We start from the raw sequence: 23,280 nt of genomic DNA, 5'->3' as shown, positions 1-23,280 counted from the left end.
AGGAAGACGGGTACAGATGTTAACTCAATGCCAAGCTTCATGCAAAAAGAGGAGGATTGGCGGCAGATGTTAGCTCAGGGTTAATCTTCCTCCAAAAAACAAAAAGAAAGAAAGAAAACAATTTAAAAAAAGGTAAATAGAAGGTGTTTTTGAGGCACAAAAGGGCACTCTAGGAAAAGACCACTGAGGTGTAAAGGTATAAACTATGTTTGGTAAGAAAGTAGTCTAGTATGGCCAGCATATTTGGAGGAAAAGGTAAGTTGGGGCCAACACATGGTGTTGGAAAAACTGGATTTCTGCCATGTAAAAGATGAACAGAAGAAACTGGACCTTTATCTTATACCATGCACAAAATCAACCCAAAATGGATTAAGAATCTAAACCTAAGACCCGAAACTATAAAAATTCCTAGAAGAAAATATAGAGGAAAAGCTTCTTAACATTGGGCTTGGCAAGCATTTGCTGGATATGACACTAAAAGCACAGGCAATAAAAGCAAAAACAGACACCTGGGACTACTTCAAAACTAAAAAGCTTCTGTGCAGCAAAGGAAACAATCAACAAAGTGAAAAGGCAAACTACGGGAATGGGAGAAAATATTTGCAAAACATATATCTAATAAGGGGTTAATATCCAAAATATATAAGAAACTACAATTCAATAGCAAAAGACCCCCAAATAACCTGATTAAAAAATGAGCAAGGACTAGAACAGACATTTCTACAAAGGAGACACACAAATAGCCAAGAGGAATATGAAAAGGTGCTCAACATGACTAATAGGGAAATGCAAAACCACAATGAGATATCACCTCACACCTATCTGGATTGCCATTATAAAACAAAAACAAAACCCCAGAAAACAAGTGTTGGTGAAGCTGTGGAGAAACTGTTTGTGGGAACATAAACTGGTCCAGCTGCAATGGAAAACAGTATGGAGGGTCCTCAAAAAATTTAAAGAGAACTACCATATGATCCAGCAACACCTGATCATATATAAATTACTATATATCACATCTGAACTGCTATATTCTGTAACTTTCAGCCAAGCAAACTTCAGACTACTTACATAACAGTGCAAATGGAAAATTTAATCTCTGGTTTACTGAAAATTATATCCATTAATCAGCCATTACAGGGTCGGATGGATATAAAATAGTTTCACAAGGATTATAACTAATGAATAAAATTAGTCAATGCTATCTCAAGGAGCTGCCATTTGTTATCCTAAGAATATGACCAAAGGGACATTAAGAACATCATAATTATAGATTAAGAGTCAAACTTAAGTGACTTCTGAAGTATATTTATAATCAGGAGACCATATGGTAAAATGATTTTCACATAAGTAAAATTAAGTTAGTCTTTTCTTTTTAAAAAAATATAAAGAGAAATTCAAAATACATAATGAGCCAAATTTTACCTTCATAAAATGTCTTTTATGATTGTATAGAGAGAAAGTCTAAAAACTTTTAAACTGAGATTACATTATCTTCCATACAAACAACAAAGTATTAAAAAAAATTTCTTAGGAATAATAGCAACATGTGTTTTAATTTTTCTTTACTTTTGAAAAATACATTTTGAGTTCACGGAAAAGTATCGTAAAAAAAGGCCTACTAAATTCTATTCAAATCACAGCTCTTCAATCACACAATACCTCTCCACTTTCTACACAGTGCAAATATGCAATGTTGTTAATGAGATTAAAGCAAATATATTCTCTAGATGTTACTGACTGAAGTGAAATGAACTGTTTTTCATGAGACTCTTGCAGTAGTGAGAATATGAATGTGTACTGCCCAAAAACAACAGGTATATTTTGTGGTGAATAGCAAAATCATTCTTAGTCACATCACCGAAACCTAAAGCAACTGAGATTTAAATATTATTCAAGCTTTCAGACTAAAAACAAAAAACAAAAAACAAAAAAAAAAGAAAAAAAACCCCAGAAAACTCCCCCCAAAACCACAGAAACTCTAATTTTAACTTGAGAGGAACTCTTAGGATATATTTACAAAATTCTGCATAGGCTTAATGGTATCTTCAAATAGACTACTTCATTACTTGAGAACAATGAATGGGGAAAATAAGTTTCCGTTTTCATAAGGTCCTTACCTGTATAACGCATCATCAATCTCCACAGATTCTGTTGACATGATTGGCAAATTTGTATTTGTACTGAAAAAATAAAACAATTTATAAGGGCAAGTACAGTTATTCAATATTCACATTCTGTAATACAACAGTCAATTATATGTGAAATCAGAGTCACCAGTTATTAAAGGAGATTTTACAAACCAGAAATATATTTATATACCACTTTACTTAGATTTTAAAAATAGGTCAAAATTAAATTCACTGATTGTCTATTCTGTCTGTGGGTAAAATTAGAGTCCATGGTTGTTTCATTCTCAGGTGTTATCATTGCTACACATATTCTGACCTAGATTTTAGCAATTTTGTTGGAGTGACCCATAAACGTTCTTTAATATACATAATCTTTAGATAATCTCATTCAACCCATGGAATTTACCATAAACTGATAATATCTAAACTTATTGCTCCATGTTTGATATATTCACTGACATCCAGATTTTATACACCTGACAAAAGAACATCTCTACTCTAATGTCTAATTGGTATTATGAACATAATAAGCCCCAAACAGAATTAATTGTCCCTACTTAATCTGTTTTCCCCCAGTCTTTCCCCAACCCAATTTCTGGTACCACAATTTACTCACTTGCTTAGACCAAAAATCTAGGGATCTTCTTGTTTAACTTGTTCTCTCATTTTCTCCATCTGTGAGTCCTGTTAGCTCTACCTTCAAAACAGATCTCATATCTGATCACTTATCACTATTTCAATCAGTACAATCTTAAGCCAAACCACCATCACATTTCATCTGAACTACTTCAAAGGCCTCCTAACTAGTCTCCCCATTTCTACCAATGTCCTTTCTCTTCAGTTTATTCTCCACATAACAGCCTAATCTTTTAGAATGTAGTCAGCCATCACTCCCCAACTTAGAACTACCCTTCAGTGGATTTCCTTTACTCCTAGAATAAAATTCAAACACTTTACATGCTTAAAAGGGCCTATGTGTTCTGTCTCCCAATTTCCTCTCCAATCTCAACTCCCACCACTCTCCCTCTTGCTGACTATATTCAGCCAAACTGGCCTACTTGCTGTTCCGCAAAAAGCCAAGCTTGCTACCACTTCAAAGTTTTTACAGTTGCTATTTCCTCTGCTTGGAATATTCTTCCTTCAGATCTCTGAATAGCTGACTCCTATCATTTAAGCCTCTATTAAAATATTGTCTCACAAATATTACACAGCCCATTCCTGATTCACCCTATCAATGAAATGGCTCCCCTTCTCCCTAGGTCACTCCCTAACTCCATACCCTGCTGTATTTCCTTCCAATCATTTACCATAGCTGTTTATTGTCTGTCTTCCCCTATAGAATGTATGATGTGCTAAGCATTCATTACTGTATTCCAAATACCTAAAACAGTACCTGACATTTACTACTCATAAGAGAGAACAGTGTCACTAATTGTTTTAAGTGCTTTAGATGTACTGAGTTAACCCTTACAACAACTTTGTGAGATACGCACTATTACCCATCTCCACTGAACAGAGGAAAAAAACTAAGGCTGACAGAGGTTAACTTAAATAACCTGCCCAAGGTCACAAAGCAGGTAAATGGCAGAGCCAGGATAGGAACCTAGGCAGTCTAGCTCTTGACCACGATGCTATACTGCCTACTGCCTCTCATAGTAGACATAAAGAAAGCATTCAACATCTGTTGAATGAACTTTAAAAACAACAAAAAAAAGCATTAAACATACTAATGTGACAAGATATAGTAATATATCGTTTGCCACAGCTCATCTCAATTTTTTCACAGCACAGCACACAAAGAGAAATGATAATAGGATATACAATGGGAAACAGACAGTTGCTGGACGGAAGGAACCAGCCTGGGGCATTTGGGTCTGAGCCATGGTGACAGTGGAGATCAATATCATCTTGGCAAAAGTGTAATGCATTCCAGGTTCTAGGAAGCTCTAATTATCAATTACAGGATTCTAAAAACGTGACAGCATGATATTTAGTTTTAGAATCCAGTTTTCTAGGCCTGGGACTGATATATAAGCCAAAGGATTTGTAAATATACTTAATCAAAACGTTATCATTTATCTTACCACAAATTCATTGGGATCAGCAAATCACACCAGCTTCTAGCTAACCAAACGGATAACTATTAGAGAGATTCCTGATTGCAATTATGAGAGCAAACCAGAAGACAGCTGTGTCCTAGGAGATCACCTAATAAAAATATACATGCACAATATACCGTGTTTTGGCATTGTAACAAAATATAAAAATCAAATTTATTATACAGTTTTTTTCTCCTTAGTACACTTTCACTAGCTGTCTTCCTTGCACCGAGGGCAACAGTCTGGCGGGTAAAGCTCTCAAGTAAAAATGAGAAGAGCTATATTCTAACCAGCTGTCACTTAATGATATGACTCGCACTTACTTTTCAGAAAGTTCTGCCTTACTGGAATGTTTCAACATTTCTATAATAAGGTATACCTGGCAATCAAAACATCCTTAAGGGGAGGTTTTGTTTGTATTACATAATAGTCCCCAAGCATATTTGGCAGTGTTGACAACAGCAGGCAATATCATCGTTCTAAAAGGTTCCCTTCAGTCTCATTAGAAAAAATTCTACAGGTTTATGACAGTCTCACATTAACTCAAAATCATATATCCATCATTTCTATCGTTGGAATATTATACTCCGGTGGTGGGTAGGATTTAACTATCCACTTTATTAATTATGAGGTGATTGAAACAAGAACTACATGAACATTTTGCAAGAGTGCAAAAGACCTGAAAAACCTTAACACCAAGTAGAAGATAAGAATGAGTAACTCGTGCAGGGTTTTTTCCTGGATTTTTTTTTTTCTTTTTTTACTGGAGTCAACAGAGGCCTCTGGGTGTCCTGACCGCCACTGATTCACCATGACCAACTTCCCTCTGGTAACAGTTTTCAGAGGAGGAGCTCAGCGGAGGATCGCGCACAGAAGAGCTCTTGGCTTTCACTTTCCGAGAGGAGGGAAGAAGGTGTCGGGCACTAGCGCTGGGAAGCTCACACCCAGCGACCGGCCAGAACTCTTGGTCAAAGGCGCCCCGCCCCCTCCCCGCCCCGCACACGTCCGGTGACTGGGAGGAAGGAGGCTGGCAGACCCTAATCGGAACTGAGAAAGCGCTGAAAGGGACCAGAAGTGGACTTTCTCCTCCTCTAAACCGGGAGCCGCAGAGGCCGGCGCCCACGCCGCCACACCCACCCCGCGCGCACCCCTTGCCTCCCAGGGCCGGCTCCGCTCGGCCCCGCAGCGCTCCCTCCCCGCCCGAGAGGAAGAAGCAGAAAGCTGGCGCCGGGTCCTGCCCGCCAGTCCTCGCGTCTTCGCGCCCAACTGGTCTTCTCACCTGCTGGCGCCCCAGGAAGAGCAGGACGCCTCTTCGGCCGGAGGTGCAGCCACCGGGTCGGACATCTCCATCGCCTCAGACGCCGCCAGCCCGGGAAGGGAGGGAGGGGGCGGGACCGCCGAGGGTCAAGGGGCGGGCGGTGACGTCACCGCAGGGGCGGGCCTGCGGGGCGCGCAGCCCGGCTGTGCTTTCCCGTCAACCCCAGCGGCGTCCCGTTTTCCGGTTTGGGTGTGGCCGCGGGGTGGGATTTGCCGCAGGTGTGCGCAGTGAGCTGCGACCGGTTCCCGCGGACGGGAATGGAACCAAAACACTGGAGTTCCACGTCAGCTCTCAATCTACAGCCAAGCCCAGAGGATTCCAGTGGCCAGCAAAATGATGGGGTTGCACTAGCAAAATCTTTAAGGGTTTTATAACAAGAAGAGGAAACCTCTTCATTTTATAAAAAAAACCAAAACCCCAAGGTTAGTAATAGGTAGCTCCAGAATTCCAGTCTGGGATTCCATTTTAAGACGCTATACGTTTAACAAATAATTTTGGACATCTACCACATGTTAGGTACTGTACAGACGTAATAGAATCATTTGACTTTTAGAGCTGTAAGTGACATTATGTCACCCGGTTTGCCCTCTTCACTTTGTTGTTCAGGGAAAGGAACTCCCTTCAGTGTAAAATGACTTGGTCAAGGTCACAGAGCTAGTCATTACCAGAACACGTGCTTAAGGACCTCTCATCTAATTCTCTTTCCATTGACTACCCTTTCACCTTTCTTAGAAACAACAAGAATTAGTGGGACACGATAAGATTAGGATTTAGCTTTCAGTCTAGATAACAGTACATATTTGAAGAAACAATTGTAGGATTTTAACAATTGGCATATACGTTGACTTTATATCGTCTTCTGTAATGTATATTTTTATTTAATTAGAATTTCTCCCTTCCTTGGGTTGAAAGAGGGTTCAGGCAAAACTGCATTATTCTTTGTGCTTCTCTATTCTCTTTTCAAAATTGTGTAATTGAAACTTCATGCTGCTCACCGATGGCATCATTCAGATTTCTCTGTCCAGTTGTGTGCCTTTTTTACATAACCTTTAAAATGAACTTGGTCTAAGTCCCATTCTTTCAAGGTTCCGCTCTAGCACTAGGCTTATTCCTTGTCTTTTCTCTTTATTCTAAGTTAAATATAAATGTCTTTGACTGGCCCACCCCACAGAAAATGCTAATTTCTCTATTTCCCTCCAGTTTCCCTTCTGCATTTATTTTCTTCCTAAATTTTTGTTGAATGTGTATTAAACTTTTGGACCTAATGACTAGACATTGATCAGGTGATAGAGATACAATGATCCCTGATTTCATCAGTCTCATTGTGGGAAGCCAAAAAATGGAAAATAAATGACAAAATAATTTCGGAAACTAAATATGATGAAAAAATATAAAAGGATAGGGAGTTAGAAGGAGACTTGGGGAGGAACAGGGAGATAATTTTAGATAGAGTAGTCAAGGATGGCCTCTTTGAGGAGGTGACATTTTTGCCAAAACCTGAATGATGTGAACCCTGCAATTATCTAGCAGAAGAATAATCTAGATGGGGGAAAAACAAGTGTAAACTTCTTTTATTTTCTTTTTTTAGCATTTATCACCTTCTGGTGTATATTTATTTGTTTATTTCTATATTACCTCTCAAGCTTTAAAAGAGACTGGGCCTAGAGAAAGAGATTCAAAGTGTGAGGAGGAATTTAATGTGAAAGAGATTCTCCATTGCTGGTTTTGAAGAGGAAAGAGGCCACATAGAAAGGAGTGGGAATGGCCTCTAGGAGCCAAGAGTGGCCTCCAGCTACAACCAACAAGAAAACAGGGACCTTGGCCTACAGCTGCAAGGAGGCTCCGAGCTCCAGATCAGAACACAGTCAGCTGATACCTTATTTCAACTTGTGAGGTCCTGGGCAGAGAACCCAGCTATGCCGTGCCACCAGTGCTAACCTGCAGAACTGTGAGCTGATAAATTTATGTTGTTTTAAGCCACTATATTTATGGTAATTTGTTATGCGGCAATAGAAAATGAATATACTGAATTTCATCTAAGACCTACATTTCTTCACATTTAAACATCCCTAAAATTGGAATGTATTTTTTCTTTTTTATCAATACAGGAAATAATGGTGCTCTTAAAATTGAGGTTATCTTAGAGTTGGGAAAATATAGTATGAATTATTTCAAACAGTATAACAGATACCCACATTTAACAGATTATGTATATATATATATATATATATATTTATTTTTTTTTTTGGCTGAGGAAGATTTGTCGTGGTCTAACATGTTGCCAGTCTTCCTCTGTTTTGTATGTGAGCTGCTGTCACAGCATGGCCACCAATAGATGATCAGTGTAGGTCCATGCCTGGAAACCAAACCTGGGCCTCAGAAGAGAGTGCCCCACACTTAACCACTAGGCCACCACAGATTTAACACATTTTAATGTTTTCTCACACTTCCAAAATGGGAAAGAAAATTATAATATCATGACTTTTGACAGTGAAGCTTTTTGCCAGAAGAAAGTAGAATAACGTATTTAGGTTACTCGAGGGGACGAGTGTGGGGTAAGGATTTTATATCCAGCAAAACCAATTCTCACGTACAAAGGTTATAAACTGTGATCAACACTTGATATGATATAAACATAAACAAGCCCTTCCTGAAGAATTACTAGAGAATGAGCATCAGACAACCAAAATGACAAGAGAAACATTGACCTAAGGATTGGTTCAGGTTCTTTACAGAAAACCATAGTCTGTTGTGTATGTTAGCTTTTGTGTTCCCTCTAGTTTATTACTAATTCTCCTGAGTTCTGTCACCTCATTTCTGAGTTTTCCTAATTTTTTCCCTAGCTCTATTGAGGTATAACTGACAAATAAAATTGTAAGATATTTAAAGTTGATAAAAGAAAGAGATACAGATGAGGCCAAGTTGATGTGATGGTTACCATGACCACCTCAAGGCTGAACTATAGGCAGAAATAAAAAATTATGTTTTAACCTTGACTGTCACCAGATGGCCAGAGAACAACGAAGTAGTTTTTCCCTGCAGTTTGGACATTTAGAAAGCCCCAAGCACAAGCTACACTGTAGCTGGAAAGAGTAACCAGTTAGAACTGGACTTAACCTTGCATACACTGCAATTTTGCCTTTGAAACCAGCCACTCCAAAACCAAGGGCTGCGCTCATCTATCAGCTTGCTGGTTGAGGTGTACTTCCCCCATTTGCAAACCTTTAATAAAGCCTCTCTTTTCTTTGAAACCTATCTTTGCCTTGTAAAGCTGCTCATTTTGGTTAAAAAAGTGTACAGTGTGATGATTTGACATACATATACATTGTGAAAGGATTTCTCCCATTGAATTAATTGAGCTTTTCTAATTCTGAATCATGTTCTGTCAGATCTTGTATCATTTTCTTTTTTAAAAAAATTACTTTATTGAGGTCATAATGGTTTATAACTGTGTAGGTTTCAGGTGTACATTATTATATTTCAGCTTCTGTATAGACTGCACTTTGTTCATGACCAATAGTCTAGTTTTTATCTGTTACCATACATATGTGCCCCTTTACCCCTTATGCCGTCCCCCCATCTCCTTCCCCTCTGATAACTGCTAATCTTGTTCTCCTTATCTATGTGTTTATCTTCCACATATGACTGAAATCATACAGTATTTGTCTTTCTCTGTCTGACGTTTCAATTATCATAATACACTCAAGGTCCATCCATGTTGTCACAAATGGCATGACTTTGTCTTTTTTTATGGCTGAGTAGTATTCTATTGTATATATATAACACATCTTCTTTATCTTTTCATCAGTTTATGGGCACATGGGTTGCTTCCAAGTCTTGGCTATTGTGAATAATGCTTCAATGAACATAGGGGTGCATATATTTTTTGGAATGAGTGAGTTTGTGTTCTTTGGGTAAATACTCAGAAGTGGAGTAGCTGGATCATATGGTATTTCTATTTTTAATTTTTTGAGAAATCTCCCTGATGTTTTCCATAGTCTAGGCACCAGTTTGCATTCTCACCAGCAGTGTCTGAGGGTTCCCTCTTCTCCACATGCTGTCCAACACTTGTTATTTCTTGTCTTGCTAACTATAGCCATTCTGACAGGTGTGAGGTGATAGATCATTGTAGTTTTGGTTTGCATTTCCATAATAATCAGTGATGTTGAACATATTTTCATGTGCCTACTGGCCACCTGTGTATGTTATTTGGAAAAATATCTGTTTAGATACTTTTCCCAATTTTTGACTGGGTGGTTCATTTTTTTGTTCTTGAGTTCTATGAGTTCTTTATATACTTTGGAAATAAACCGCTTGTCAGAATATGATTTACAAATATTTTCTCCCAGTTGGTGGGATGTCTTTTTGCTTTGATGATGGTTTCCTTTGCTGCGCAGAAGCTTTTTAGTCTGATGTAGTCCCATTTGTTAATTTTTTCTTTTGTTTCCCTTGCCTGAGTATACATGGTATTCAAAAAGATACAGCTAAGACCAGTGTCAAAGAGTGTACTGTCTGTATTTTCTTCTAGGAATTTATGGTTTCAGGTCTTACATTCAAGTCTTCAACCCATTTTGAGTTAATTTTTGTGTATGGTGCAAGATAGTGTACTAATTTCATTCTTTTGCACGTGGCTGTCCAGTTTTCCCAACACTATTTATTGAAGAAACTTTCCTTTCTCTGTTGTATGTTTTTGGCTCCTTTGTCGAAGATTAGCAATCCAAAGATATGTGGTTTTATTTCTGGGCTCTCAATTCTGTTCCCTTGATCTGTGTGTCTGTTTTTGTGCCAGTATCATGCTGTTTTGTTACTATAGCTTTGTAGTGTATTTTGAAATCAGGGATTGTGATACTTCCAGCTTTGTTCTTTTTTCTCAGGGTTGCTTTGGCTAATCAGGGTCTTTTGTTGTTCCACATAAATTTTAGGATTCTTTGTTCTATTTTTGTGAAGAATGTTGTTGGGATTCTGGTTGGGATTGCATTAGATTTATAGATTGCTTCAGGTAACATGGACATTTTTAACTATGTTTGTTTTTCCAATCCTTGGGCATGGAATACCTTTCCATTTCTTTATGTCATCATTGATATCTTTCAATAATGTCTTATAGTTATCAGTGTATAGGTCATTCACCTCCTTGATTAAGTTTACTCCTAGGTATTCTATTCTCTTTATTCCAATTGTAAATGGGATTGTATTCTTGATTTCTCTGTCTGCTAGTTCATTATTAGAGTATAGAAATGCAACTGACTTTTGTATGTTGATTTTGTAACCTACAACTTTACTGTATTCATTAATTCTTCAAACAGTTTTCTGATGGATTCTTTAGGGTTTTCTATATATAGAATCGTCTGTGAGTAGTGACAGTTTTACTGCTTCCTTTCCAAATTAGATGCTTTTTATTTCTTTTTCTTGCCTAGTTGCTCTGTCTAAAACTACCAGTACTATGTTGAATGAGAGTGGCAAGAGTGGGTATCTTTGTCTTGTTCCTGTTCTCAGAGGAAAAACTTTAGGTTTTTCACCATGAATATGATATTGGCTGTGGGTTTGCCATATTTGACTTTTATTATGTTGAGATACTTTCCTTCTATACCCATTTTATTTTTAGTTTTTGTCATAAATGGATGTTGGATCTTGTAAAATGCTTTCTCTGTGTCTATTGAGATGATCGTGAGATTTTTTTTTTTTGAGGAAGATTAGCCCTGAGCTAATTGCTGCCAATCCTCCTTTTTTTTCTGAGGAATGCTGGCCCTGAGCTAACATCCGCTCCCATCATCCTCTACTTTATATGTGGGATGCCTACCACAGCATGGCTTGCCAAGCAGTGCCATGCCTGCACCCAGGATCCAAACTAGTGAACCCTGGGCTGCTGAAGTGGAACGTGTGAGCTTAACCACTGTGCCACTGGGCCAGCCCCGACCATGTGATTTTTATTCCTCATTTTGTTATTATGTTGTATTGCATTGATTGATTTGTGAATGTTTGTTGAACCATCCCTATGTCCGTGGTATAAATAAATCCCTCTTGATCGTGGTGTACGATCCTGTCAATGTATTATTGTGTTTGATTTGCTAATATTTTGTTGTGAATTTCTGCCTCTGTCGTCATCAGCGATTGTTGGCCTGTAATTTTCCTTTTTTTGTGTTGTCTTTGCCTGCTTTTGGTATCAGGTAATGTTTGCCTCATAAAATGAGTTAGGAATCATCCTGTGCTCTTCAGTTTTTCAGAAGAGTTTGAGAAGGATAGGTATTAAATCTTCTTTGAATGTGTGGTAGAATTCACCAGAGAAGCTGTCTGGTCCTGGACTTTTGATTTTGGTTTTCAATTACTGTTTCAAGCTCTTTACTTGTGATTGGTCCATTCAGATTCTCTATTTCTTATTGATTTAGGTTTGGGAGGTTGCACGATTCCAAGAATTTATTCATTTCTTCTAGGTTAACCAATTTATTGATGTATAGCTTTGCATAGTATTCTCTTATAATCCTTTGTATTTCTGTGATGTCTATTGTAATTTCTCCTCTTTCATTTCTGATTTTATTTATTTGAGCCTTATCACTTTTTTTCTTAGTGAGTCTAGCTAAAGGTTTGTCAATTTTGTCTATCTTTTCAAAGAACTAGCTCTTAGTTTCATTGATTTTTTTCTATTTTCTTGTGGTCTCTATTTCATTTATTTCTGCTCTGATTTTTATTATTTCCCTCCTTCTGCTGACTTTGAGCTTTGTTTATTTTTATTTTGCTAGTTCTTTCAGATATAGTGTTATATTGTTTATTTGAGACTTTTCTTGCTTGTTGAGTTAGGCCCTTATTGCTATAAACTTCCTTCTTAGTACTGCTTTTGCTGCATCCCTTAAGTATTGGTATGTTGTGTTTTCATTTTCATTGTCTCCAGGTATTTTTTTATTTCTCCTTTGATTTCTTCATTGATCCAATAGTTGTGCAGTAGCATGTTGTTTAGTCTCCACATATTTGTGACTTTTCTAGCTTTTTCTTTTTTTTCTTTTGAGGAAAATTTGCCCTGAGCTAACATCTACTGCCAATCCTCCTCCTTTTTGCTGAGGAAGACTGGCCCTGAGCTAACATCCGTGCCCATCTTCCTCTACTTTATATGTAGGATGCCTACCACAGCATGGCTTGACAAGCAGTGCCTATGTCTGCACCTGGGATCTGAACCAGCGAATCCGGGGCTGCCAAAGTGGAATGTGCAAACTTAACCGCTGCGCCACTGGGCTAGCCCCTCCAGCTTTTTTCTTGTAGTTTTCATAGCATTGTGGTCAGAAAAGATGCTTGATATGATTTCAATATTCTTAAATTTATTGAGACTTGCTTTGTTTCCCAACATATGCTCTTTCTTTGAGAATGTTCCATGTGCACTTGAGAAGAATGTATATTTTGCTGTTTTAGAATGGAATGTTCTATATATATCTCTTGTTATGCTGTATAGAGAGTCATTTATTGGTCAATGGATGTCTGATTGGTTGTAACTTAAAGGAGAGACAAAGGGAATAACTCGCTGTGCCGTGATGCTGACATCACTCTCTTGTATCATTTTCTTAGTGTCATTTAGCTAGTTTAAAAATAGTAATTTACAATTTTTATCTATTTTGTGGCACATATTTCAGACGTGCTTTTGTTATCTGTAATGATGATGTTATGCTCCATCTTCTCTCTCTCCTTTTATTTTAAATAGCTTTGTATAGGATTTGAACTTGATACGTTTTTGTCCCTTATTTTTATGTAAAATTAATGTTCCTGAACTTTTAGTGTGAGGCCGACTTCCTAGTCCAATAAGCCTATGTCCATCAGGAAAAAAAAAGATATTTCAAGAAAGCCAGGTTTCTGGCTCACTGCAACGAGAGAGTCCCCGTTCCAGAAGAATCATGGGGTGCCTCACTAAATAAAGGAAAAGATACATTTATCATGGGAATTCGAGGAAGTGTGGAGGTTAGAAGAAGTTAAAATGAAGTAGTGTTTTCATAGGCTCAAAAGAAAGCAAGGCTGTATGTAAGAGGTCTACATTAGGTCTGGACTGCAACGTGGACCCAGGTGCTGTTTTCTTGGAAACTACAAAGTTAAAATAGATGTAGAATGTGTCCAAAACCCCCTCTTTTGAAGGTCTACCCCTGGGTTTGAGGTAGAGGCTGTTTCTCTGTGTCAAAGTGACTTAGGTCTTAGAGCTAAGAGTGGGATATTTTGATCTTAGTGAAAGGATTTCAAACAGCAAGATTTTTTGACAATCTATGATTTTAGAGAAAAAGGTTCTCTGTGAGTAAAAAAAGTAGTAATTACTCTACGTGGGTTTTTTTCGTGATACTTTACAGTATATTCTTAGAGAAATATTATTTTCTGTTAACTTTATAGCTGGCTTTATTTGTGTTTATTTTCTATACCCAATGAATAGCAAATGAGATTTTTACTTTCTTAGTTCAGAGAGCTCCCTTTTCTGTTGCTTTTGTGTAATGTTAAAAAATATGGTGGCTTGATTTCTGTGATTTCCTGGCTCTCTGCCCTTCTCCACTTTGATCTGGACTGTCTCTTTCCTTCATTTTTGTTGTCCTTGTGCTGCATGTAAGTATATATGTATGTAAATATGGCTTCCTAGTTACGTTTTAACTATGGGGAGTCGAGGGTGGGCAAAATGGGTGAAGGTGGTTAAAAGTTACAAATTTCCAGTTATAAAATAAATACATCCTGGGGATGTAATATATAACATGATGTCTATAGTTAATAATACTATACTGTATATTTGAAAGTTGCTAAGAGAGTGAATCTTAAAATTTCTTGTCACAATAAAAAAATTTATAACTGTGTGGTGGATGTTAAGTAGAGTTATTGTGGCAGTCATTTCACAATATATACAAATATTGAATCATTGTGTCATACATGTGAAACTAATACAATGTTATATGTCAATTACATCTCAAAAAAAGAGAAATTAAAAAAAAGATGACAAACCTGAAAATCCCTAAGTGGGGCTTCAAATCCTGGTGGCTTTCTAGGCAATATACTGTAAATGCATCAGGATCTGCCCTAATTAGGGGATTGGACTCAGTCCCTTTATGAAAGAGAACGTTCAGAGCCCCGTTCCAGAGATCCAAATTCAGCCATAGTCACTGTTCACCATCAGATCTAGCTGCCTTCTAAACTATGCTATAGCACTTTATACCTTTTTTCTTGACTGAAATAATGTTCAGATCATCTCCCTCCTCATCTTTGGCTTACTTTCTTATCTTTGGTCTGATAGCCAGATCCTCTAGCTCAGTGGACACAAAACTTCAGCACACACCAAAATCACCTGGCCTGCCTGTTAAAGCACACATTGTTGGACCCCACACTAACATTTCTGCTTCACTGTGCCAGGGTGGAGACTGAGAATTTGTATTTCTAACAAGTTCCCTGATGATGTGTGTGCTGCTAGACATCAGACCACACTTTGCACTACTCTAACCTGCTTCCTCTAACTCATGCTTTTGTCTACCTCTAAACCTGTTTTAGGAGGGCTTTCCTTATTGAATTCTGGGCTGTGCTGATGTTTACATTACTCTTTTGTTTCTATTGCTTGGTATATTTGCAGTTTCATTCCTCCTGGCCCGACCTATGGTTTTAAACTCTCCATCCTGCCTTTAGACATGCCCTATTTTTGCCATCGCAAAGCTTACATGGTTGATTAACTCAGAGCAAGCATTACTATTCTCTGCTACAGACAACGTTTGTGGTTGGTTTTCCCAGAAAATATAACTGGGATATATGTGGACAGAGGGAGATAGATATGGAGATAGAAACAAGTTGGTATGGAATTCTGTCGTGTAGATATAGTCAAGGCATCATAAAATCTGAGGGAAGCAGTGATGGAGCATACAATCTGGTTGATAATGTGGTTAAGGTTATTGTATATTGGGTGCTTGATATCAAGGTTTTTACATGAATATTATAGATAATCCCATTATCTCATATAAAGGCACAAATCAGAGTACTTCAGAGTAGATGAAATTGAAGATCTTAGCTACAGCTAAGAAAAACTAAGAAGCTGGGTAAATGAAGAACTCTGTTCCTATAATCAACTATCAACAGGGAGGCAAAATAAAAACTGGCTTTACCATCAGCCAGCAGAAATCTAAGAAAGCCTGGATACCTATACTTAGGTCAGCTAGCTTCTGAATCGTATCCAACACGACGTCAATGATTTCCTTTTCAATGGTGTAGTGGCTAGAGTCACAGCTATTTGCAACACCTTCTCTGCCAATGATGACATCCTAGGGTGAACTTAACCACTGACAATTGGTTCCAGGACTACAAACATTCTTGTGAGGGACATATTGACAACAAGTCTCATTGAAGAAGGTGTTGAAGGAGTTATTTTCTCTCACAATGCTCTTATCATTTGCTTTGGGTTGGAGGCTGGATTTTATATTCTAGTAGTAGAGCTCGTTGCAGGTATTTCTAATCCAGACAATATCCTCACCAGTGTGGTTAGGGGTGCTTTAATGCAAGGTGGTAGAAATAGAAAGCAAAGGTGTGGGAATAGATACTGAGTCTGGGTTATCATCTCCAATAAGGTAGGAGGAGAGATATCTGTTTTTAGTAATCGGTGAAATAATTTTAGAATACTGACAGATAAACACTACTCAGAAGAGTTTTCCTACAGATTCTTCATTATCAACTAAAGGTAATATTAAGTAATAATAATAATAGCAAATTAACTTCATGAATCCTCAGCCCTCTGCTGGTGAGATTTCATGTTTATTTCCAAGTCTTGAGCAATTCAAGACAAAGGGGAGAGGTAAGAAATAGATTTGTCCACCACCAAGTTTCATGGATAAATCTGGTGATTGCTTCAAAGAGGAAGATGCCCCCTTTTAATACTTCCATTGGACAGAAATGATGGTCATTGATGACAACTAATCACAATTTCTCTTTAGTCATTCAAATTGCTAAAAGGAAGTTTGACAGACTCTATATCCCTTCTTTCTTATTAAGAGATCTCCCTTCTTTCTTGCTAACAGAATCTCAATTTTGTTCAGATATAAGGCTGCCATGAGCTTCATGGGAGGCTGGATTTCTCACTAACCCTCGATACTGAGTTATGATTGGTCTAAAATAGTTCTAATCCCAATCTCCTTGCAGCAGATTGGTTTAGGCATTGGCAGATTAGGCACTTCTGGATAATAAGAAGTGAGGAGTAATCTTATAGATGAGTTACTGAAGAAGATTCTCCCTGTTTATAAGAACAGACAAATCAAGGAAATCTTCTCTTTTGTGTCTTTGGACTTGTTCTGTGAGGAGGTGAACCTTGGAGCTGTTACAGCTTTTTCCTGACCATAATGGACAAGCTCAGGGCAAAAACTGATATAGTTAATATGCTAAAATCCTAAATCCACTGGAGCTCTGAATCAACTAACCTCTGGATTGATTGTTATGTGAAATAGTGTCCTTCTGTTTAAGTCATTTTTAAATATGTTTCCCATTCTTGTAGCTTAAAGCATCCTAACTGATAAAGGTAATATTTCCTTCCATTACCTAATAGAAACATTAAGGCAACCAATCTGTATTATTTTTGCGCACACAGAGATATCACAAAGAATTTTACAGAGCTTTATTTATTTTAATTTCTCTTAGCATATATATGTAAATATATATGCAAAATTATAAATATGTACAAAATATATATTATAAACACATACATTCACATTCATATATCTATTTCCTTGAACTGTAGTGTAGGTCTTGCTGTGTGACTCTTTTGGAATAATGATGATATTATATTAATTCCATATTTTCCTAGGAGAAGGAATGGTATTACAATGGCAAGGTTCCAAAGCTTCTCAACTTGAAGCCAAGATTGATCATTCAAAGTTCCTCAAGAACACCAAGGTAAGAAATTTGGATTTTGTTTTAAGTGTAATGAGAATTCCTTAAGGATTGAGAAAAGGAGTGACATTTTAATTATATTTTTAAAAGAGCATTCTGAGGGCTGGCCCTGTGGGATAGTGGTTAAATCTGGCATGCGCCACTTGGGTGGCCTGGGTTCACAGATTCAGATCCTGGATGTGGACCTACACCACTCATCAAGACATGTTGTGGCAGCCACCACATATAAAGTGGAAGGAGACTGGCACAGATGTTAGCTCAGGGCTAATCTTAACAACAACAACAACAAAAAGCATTCTGACTGCTTTCTGAAGAATGCATTATAGGAGAGAAAGAGGACTTTAGTGAGAAGATTGTGGCTCTAATCAGGTTGAGAGGGACGATGATAGATTAGACTATATCAGTGACATTGAAGATTCAGAGAAAAGGACAGATTTGGAAAATATTTTGCAGATTGAATCAACTGGGCTTGTTAATGAATTGGATGTAAGACACCAGGGAGAGACAAATTAAGGATGGATCCTGTGTTTTGGCTTGTACAAACTGAGCAGATGTTGGTGCCTTCACTGAGATGGGAAGAATACTTGGGAAAGTGATTTAGGGAAGAAATAGAGTTCATTATAACATATAAAGACATATTGAGTTTAAGATACCTACTGGATGTACATATGGAGAAATCAAGTAGAAATTTTGATCGGTGAATACATAGCTCATAAGAGAAGTCTGAAATGAATGTATAAACTTAGTTATGGATACACACACACACACACACGCACACGGACACGCACATATACAGAGGACTGGATAATATGCCCAAGGGAGAAAGGATAGAGCCCGTGTAAATATTAGGTAGAAGAGAAAGAGCAAAAAATGAAACTGAGAAAGAACTGCTAGTGAGGTATGAGGAAAACCAGGAGGGGATGGTTTCACAGAGCTAAGAAGAATGTCTCCTGTAGGAAGTGAATTGGTGGTGTGGGATTTCGTCACTGTCCAGTCCCACTCAAGTATTGATGCTGGAATTTCTCCTCAAGTTGTTAAGAAATTACCACCTTACCTTTTCAGGAGAATTAAAAATATACTAGACTGATGAAAGTGAGATTTCTACACAGTGTGGTTATTCCGATGGGGGTGGCTCAGCGCTATTTTAGGACAATGACTGTTTTCATGAATGATGTGCAGTTATCTGAAAATGGAAGGACATCACTGGATAGTGATAAGACAAACTCATGCGCTCTTCAATGAGGGCAATGTGATTTATTCACTTGAAGGAGAGATGGCCTTCAAACATCAATTTAGTTTTCATGTAGCTCCTTGGTGCTAGACAATCTTCTAACCCAGCTCCTTGTCATGTGGTCTCTCCCAAGTCAAGCCTTTTCCTCTTTTATCTCCCTGCACGCCAATATTCTCCCAGCTATGGCCCAGTCTCCTTCACCTGAGCTCCTTACAGAGAGAATGGACAATTGTCTGATTACTGATGAACATTACAGTAAATCAAGAAGAGAGAATCACGATTAGTTTTGATAGTAGGGTGATCTTTGGTGATCTTGACAAGAGTTTCAATGGAGTAGTAAGGACAGAGTCCAAGTTAACAGGTGTTGAGGATTAAAAAGGAAGTAAGGAAGAGGAATTATATATGGCCAACTCTTGAGAAGTTTTCTGTGAAGAACAGTGGAGAGATGGATTGTGGGAGGTGAACCTGAAACTGAGTATTTAGTTGAGGAGAATTTTTTAAATATGTGATGTAATACAGCATTTTTATATGCCGATAGAGATGATTTAGTAGAAAGGGGGAGATTGAAGGTGTAGGAGAGAGGGGATTGTCTGAAGAAGTTATGTTCCTGAAAGGTGAGGAAGAATGGTATCCAGAGCACAGGAGAGGCATTGGCTTTTAAGAGGAGCAGGGACAAGTCTTCTTTTGTGATAGGAGATAGAGAGAACAGGATGTTGTTTAGGAAGGTTTATAGATTTACTAGTGGGAAGTTGAGAGAGCTCTCCTCTGATGGATTTTTGTCAGTCTGTGCATTTCTATTTCTTTGGAATCTATTTTTTATTGAATTTGAGAGTACTATTCTGATGGTGGTTGTATTTTGTCAAATAGCTGGTCATAGGATTGTTATCTGTAATGGACTTGGAAAGCTAGTTCCAGGAACTACATCTATTGGGACAAGGAGTTGTTGTAGAGGAACCAGCTGTTAGTAAAGATGGAAAGTGCAGCCTAGAAGTAGAACACATCCAGCATGGTTAGTGATAGATAATGGGAAGTTCAGCAGAGCAAATAGTAATGGGGAAAGTGATGGCTGGGTGTACAGCAAGATACATCTTATAGGGTAGTGGAGGATATAATTAGAAATCTAAAAAACAGGCAGCATTAGAGATTTTGGTACACAAGCTGATATATAGTTTGTAGCAGGGATGCCTGAAATCAGAGAGTATATCCTTTCTAATTAAAGTTGGTTTAGGAGCAGAATTCAGTCCCCAGGGTAATGGAGACGAGGCATTAGAATGGCAAGAGTAAGGTGGGACCCCGTTATATCAAGTCTACCTTTCTGGAGAGATCATTGAGATAGTGAATTTGGCAAGAAAATAAGATTTGAGTCCTTTTACCAGGACTAGTGTATAAATTTGGAAAGTGGGAAACAGTCTTAGAAATAGTGCAGTGTTTTAGTTCCTCTCAGAGGGATTCATGTTTTCTGGGGCCTGAAGTTTTTACAATTTTCTTTTCCTTTTTTTCTGTGGAAGATTAGCCCTGAGCTAACATCTGCCACCAATCCTCCTCTTTTTACTGAGGACGACTGGCCCTGAGCTAACATCTGAGCCCATCTTCCTCTACTTTATATGTGGGATTCCTGCCACAGCAAGGTTTTATGGGCAGTGCAGATGCACCCGGGACCCGAACCGGCAAACCTTGGGCCACCAACTGGAGCATGCAAGCTTAAACGCTGCGCCACTGGGCCAGCCTATTTTTACAATTTTGAGAGTACATAATTGGATATAAAAGAAAATGTTTTGTTAGAGTGAGAAAAGAAATCACAATAAATTACAAAAAGTTGACAAACACCATAAACATCACAAAACCTACAAAAATAATATGAAAATTTTAATCATTAATCACCTGACATAACTCTAAAGCACTTTCTTCCCTAAATTATTTTGGCTGTGTACTTTCTGATGAGCAGATGTTGAGGATTAAAGGTGGAGTAAGGAAGAGGAGTTAGGTGTGGACAACTCTTGAGAAGTTTTCTGTGAAGAAGAGAAATGGGTTGTGGGAGGTGAAACTGAAATTGAATATATAGCTGAGGAGGACTTTTTTAAAGATGCAAGTTAATAAAGCATTTTTATATTCCAATTGAGATGATTTGGTAGAAAGGGAGAGATAATGTTTTATAATATAATTTTTTATATCTTGATAATTTTCAAAAGTGTCTTTCAATTGTACAATTTTTTATTTGTAATGACATCCTAACTACAATCGAATATATTGGGATATGTAAAACAGATGTAATTGCTGCTGTTAGTACTGTTATGACTTTGTGCTGTACAAGTGCAGGAAATCTGATAAATTATATATTTCTAGTGAAAAAAATAGGGGAGTTTATAATTGTATATGCTGCATTGTTGAGTATATTTCTGGAAGGAGAGAATTTCCATTTTAACTAGGATTTGATGAGGATCCAATCTTTTCCTTACAATTTTACATGTTAGGTATATTAGTTTTCTGTTGTTGCACAATAAGTTACCACAAACACAGTGACTTAAAACAACACACATGTATCTCACAGCTTCTGTGGGTATGGAGTCCAGACACAAGACTGGGTCTTCTGCTCAGGGTCTCACCAGGCTGTAATCAAGATGTTGACCAGGCTGTGCTCTTTTCTGGAGGCTTGACTAAGGAAGAATCCACTTCCAAGCTTATTCATGTTGTCAGCAGAATTCATTTCCTTGCACCTGGATGACTGAGGGCCCTAGTTTCTTACTGGCTGTCCGCTGGAGGCTATCCTCAGGTCCTAGAGGCTGCGCACAATTCCCTGACGTGTACCCTCTACAAAGACAGTTTACAACATGGCTATTTGCTTCTTCAAGGGCAGCAGGAGAATTTCCGGCTCCAGTCAGCTAAGATGAAGTCTTATGTAACATAACATAAATTATGGGAGTGCCATCCCATCACCTTTGCCTTATGATGTAACCTAATCTAAGGAGTGATATCTTATTACCTTTGCCATCATAAAGCATGGTTGGAAGCAAGTAACAGGTTCCATCTGTACTCAGAGAGGGGATTATACAATGGTGTGACTTATTGGGAATCACTTTAGGGTGTACATGCTAAGGACTGGAAGAATTTCCATAGACCAGCTTCTGTACATTCTATACCTTGCTGATAAATAAATTAAAGCAATAGGATATAATGGAGTATATGAGGAAGCCATTTCATTTAAAACTAATTTGGCGTGTGTTGTTTTTCCAAAAGGGCCTGACGTGGCCTGTTGAGCGTGCATTGTGCCTCTGCTTTAAACATTTACTATGTCCCAAAGACAAGAATGATGCCCTTAAAGATAGGGATGTATCTTCCCCCATTGGCGTTTCCTTAAGGCTAAGCATCTCTTCCTAGAAACTCAGAATTAATTACCGACCTGCTGTGCTCACCTTGTGACCACTGATCTGCTGTGAGAGCTAATCTCGTGACTATTGTAAAAGGGTCATTCCTATCATACATCATGTATGCTCTTTGTTCCAAGTGGTATATAACTATTCTGTATGTCCTACTTCTTCGGTGCCCTTCCTTCCTCAGGGAGAGAAGACCCCAAGCTATAATCCTCAGACCTGGCTCATGATAAATTCATACCAATTTTGATTTATAGATTGATTATGGATTATTTTCATTGACACTGCTTTCTCTCAACTACCCACATAGTTTTGGTGCTGTTGGTCTAGACACATTTGTCTGGACCTCAGGCCCTACACTTTCCTTTCTCTAGACCAGGTAAATCAGTATGGTGATAACAATATTTTATCTAGTACTATACCTAGAAGCTTACTGTGATGGTTAGCAGTTACTTAACTGAACGTGAAAGTGACCAAGAACCACATAATATCTGTCTAGATTAAGTGTAAATATATTCCTAATTCAGCTTGCCCTGGGCTGGATCCCAGGGATGTCCATGGCTATTTTGATACCACCTCATCTGAGGGCGAGAAGTGTGACAGGGGAAGTAAAAGTGGAAAGAGATAGTCTTAACTAATTGCAATTATAATATCTTATTTTTGTGAATTTCCTAAAAACATATGACCATTGAAGACTTTTTTTTTCAGGGCCTTGGGAGGGTGCTGAATAAGTGAGGAGGTTTGAAGTTTCATTAGCTTCATGGGACATTCACTTCTGGTTACTACATATTTAATTATTAACTTATTTGACAGTTATTCTCTAGATCTGAAGTGATAGCCAGAATTTTAAAAACTTATGCAAATTTTTTACCCAATGGACTAATTATGAGAACAGACAAACCAGCGAAAAGCAGAAACTGAGTTCCCAAGAAAGTCAATAATTAGGCAGAAGCTACTCTCTATGCATCGGATGCATATTCCAACCACTAGAGTTTAAAATATATTTAGATTGTGAAAAATAATAAAATCTGTTCTTTCCCCTTAGGGCTACGTATATTGTGAAATTACTGTGCTCTAAGAACTGCATTTAGTCTTTATGCTTTGTATTTAAATTGCATGCTTTGTGGAATACAAAGTCGCAATTTTACTTTTAGAAGTTAGATGGTGATTGTGGTTAGTACTGCCAGCTTCTGACCCCCAAAACATGTCCCTTCTGTTCTCACACATACACACACACAGAAAAAAGAGAGAGAGAAAAGAACTACAATTTTTTTTC

At 37.9% G+C, this 23,280-nt stretch overlaps 1 protein-coding gene and 1 long non-coding RNA gene across 2 annotated transcripts in view; one reads left to right on the top strand and one right to left on the bottom strand.

The window, feature by feature from the left end:
• UBA6 (ubiquitin like modifier activating enzyme 6) overlaps positions 1-5,721 on the bottom strand; it is an 81,981-nt gene extending 76,260 nt beyond the window's left edge. The window contains exons 1-2 of the mRNA XM_008540344.2: positions 5,508-5,721; positions 2,118-2,180 (exon numbers count right to left, since the gene is read on the bottom strand). Coding sequence (XP_008538566.1) covers positions 2,118-2,180; positions 5,508-5,578 — 134 coding nt within the window. The 5' untranslated portion in view covers positions 5,579-5,721. The remainder of the gene's footprint in view (positions 1-2,117; positions 2,181-5,507) is intronic.
• Positions 5,722-17,335: 11,614 nt separating this feature from the next.
• LOC103564528 (uncharacterized) overlaps positions 17,336-23,280 on the top strand; it is a 107,726-nt gene continuing 101,781 nt past the window's right edge. Inside the window, exon 1 of the long non-coding RNA XR_011538177.1 lies at positions 17,336-17,408. This is a non-coding gene — a long non-coding RNA (uncharacterized lncRNA). The remainder of the gene's footprint in view (positions 17,409-23,280) is intronic.

Source organism: Equus przewalskii, chromosome 3 (genome assembly GCF_037783145.1).
Source record: "Equus przewalskii isolate Varuska chromosome 3, EquPr2, whole genome shotgun sequence".
Taxonomy (NCBI): Eukaryota; Metazoa; Chordata; class Mammalia; order Perissodactyla; family Equidae; genus Equus; species Equus przewalskii.
Note: the sequence above shows the minus strand (reverse complement) of the source record. Positions and strands in the feature narration are given on the sequence as shown.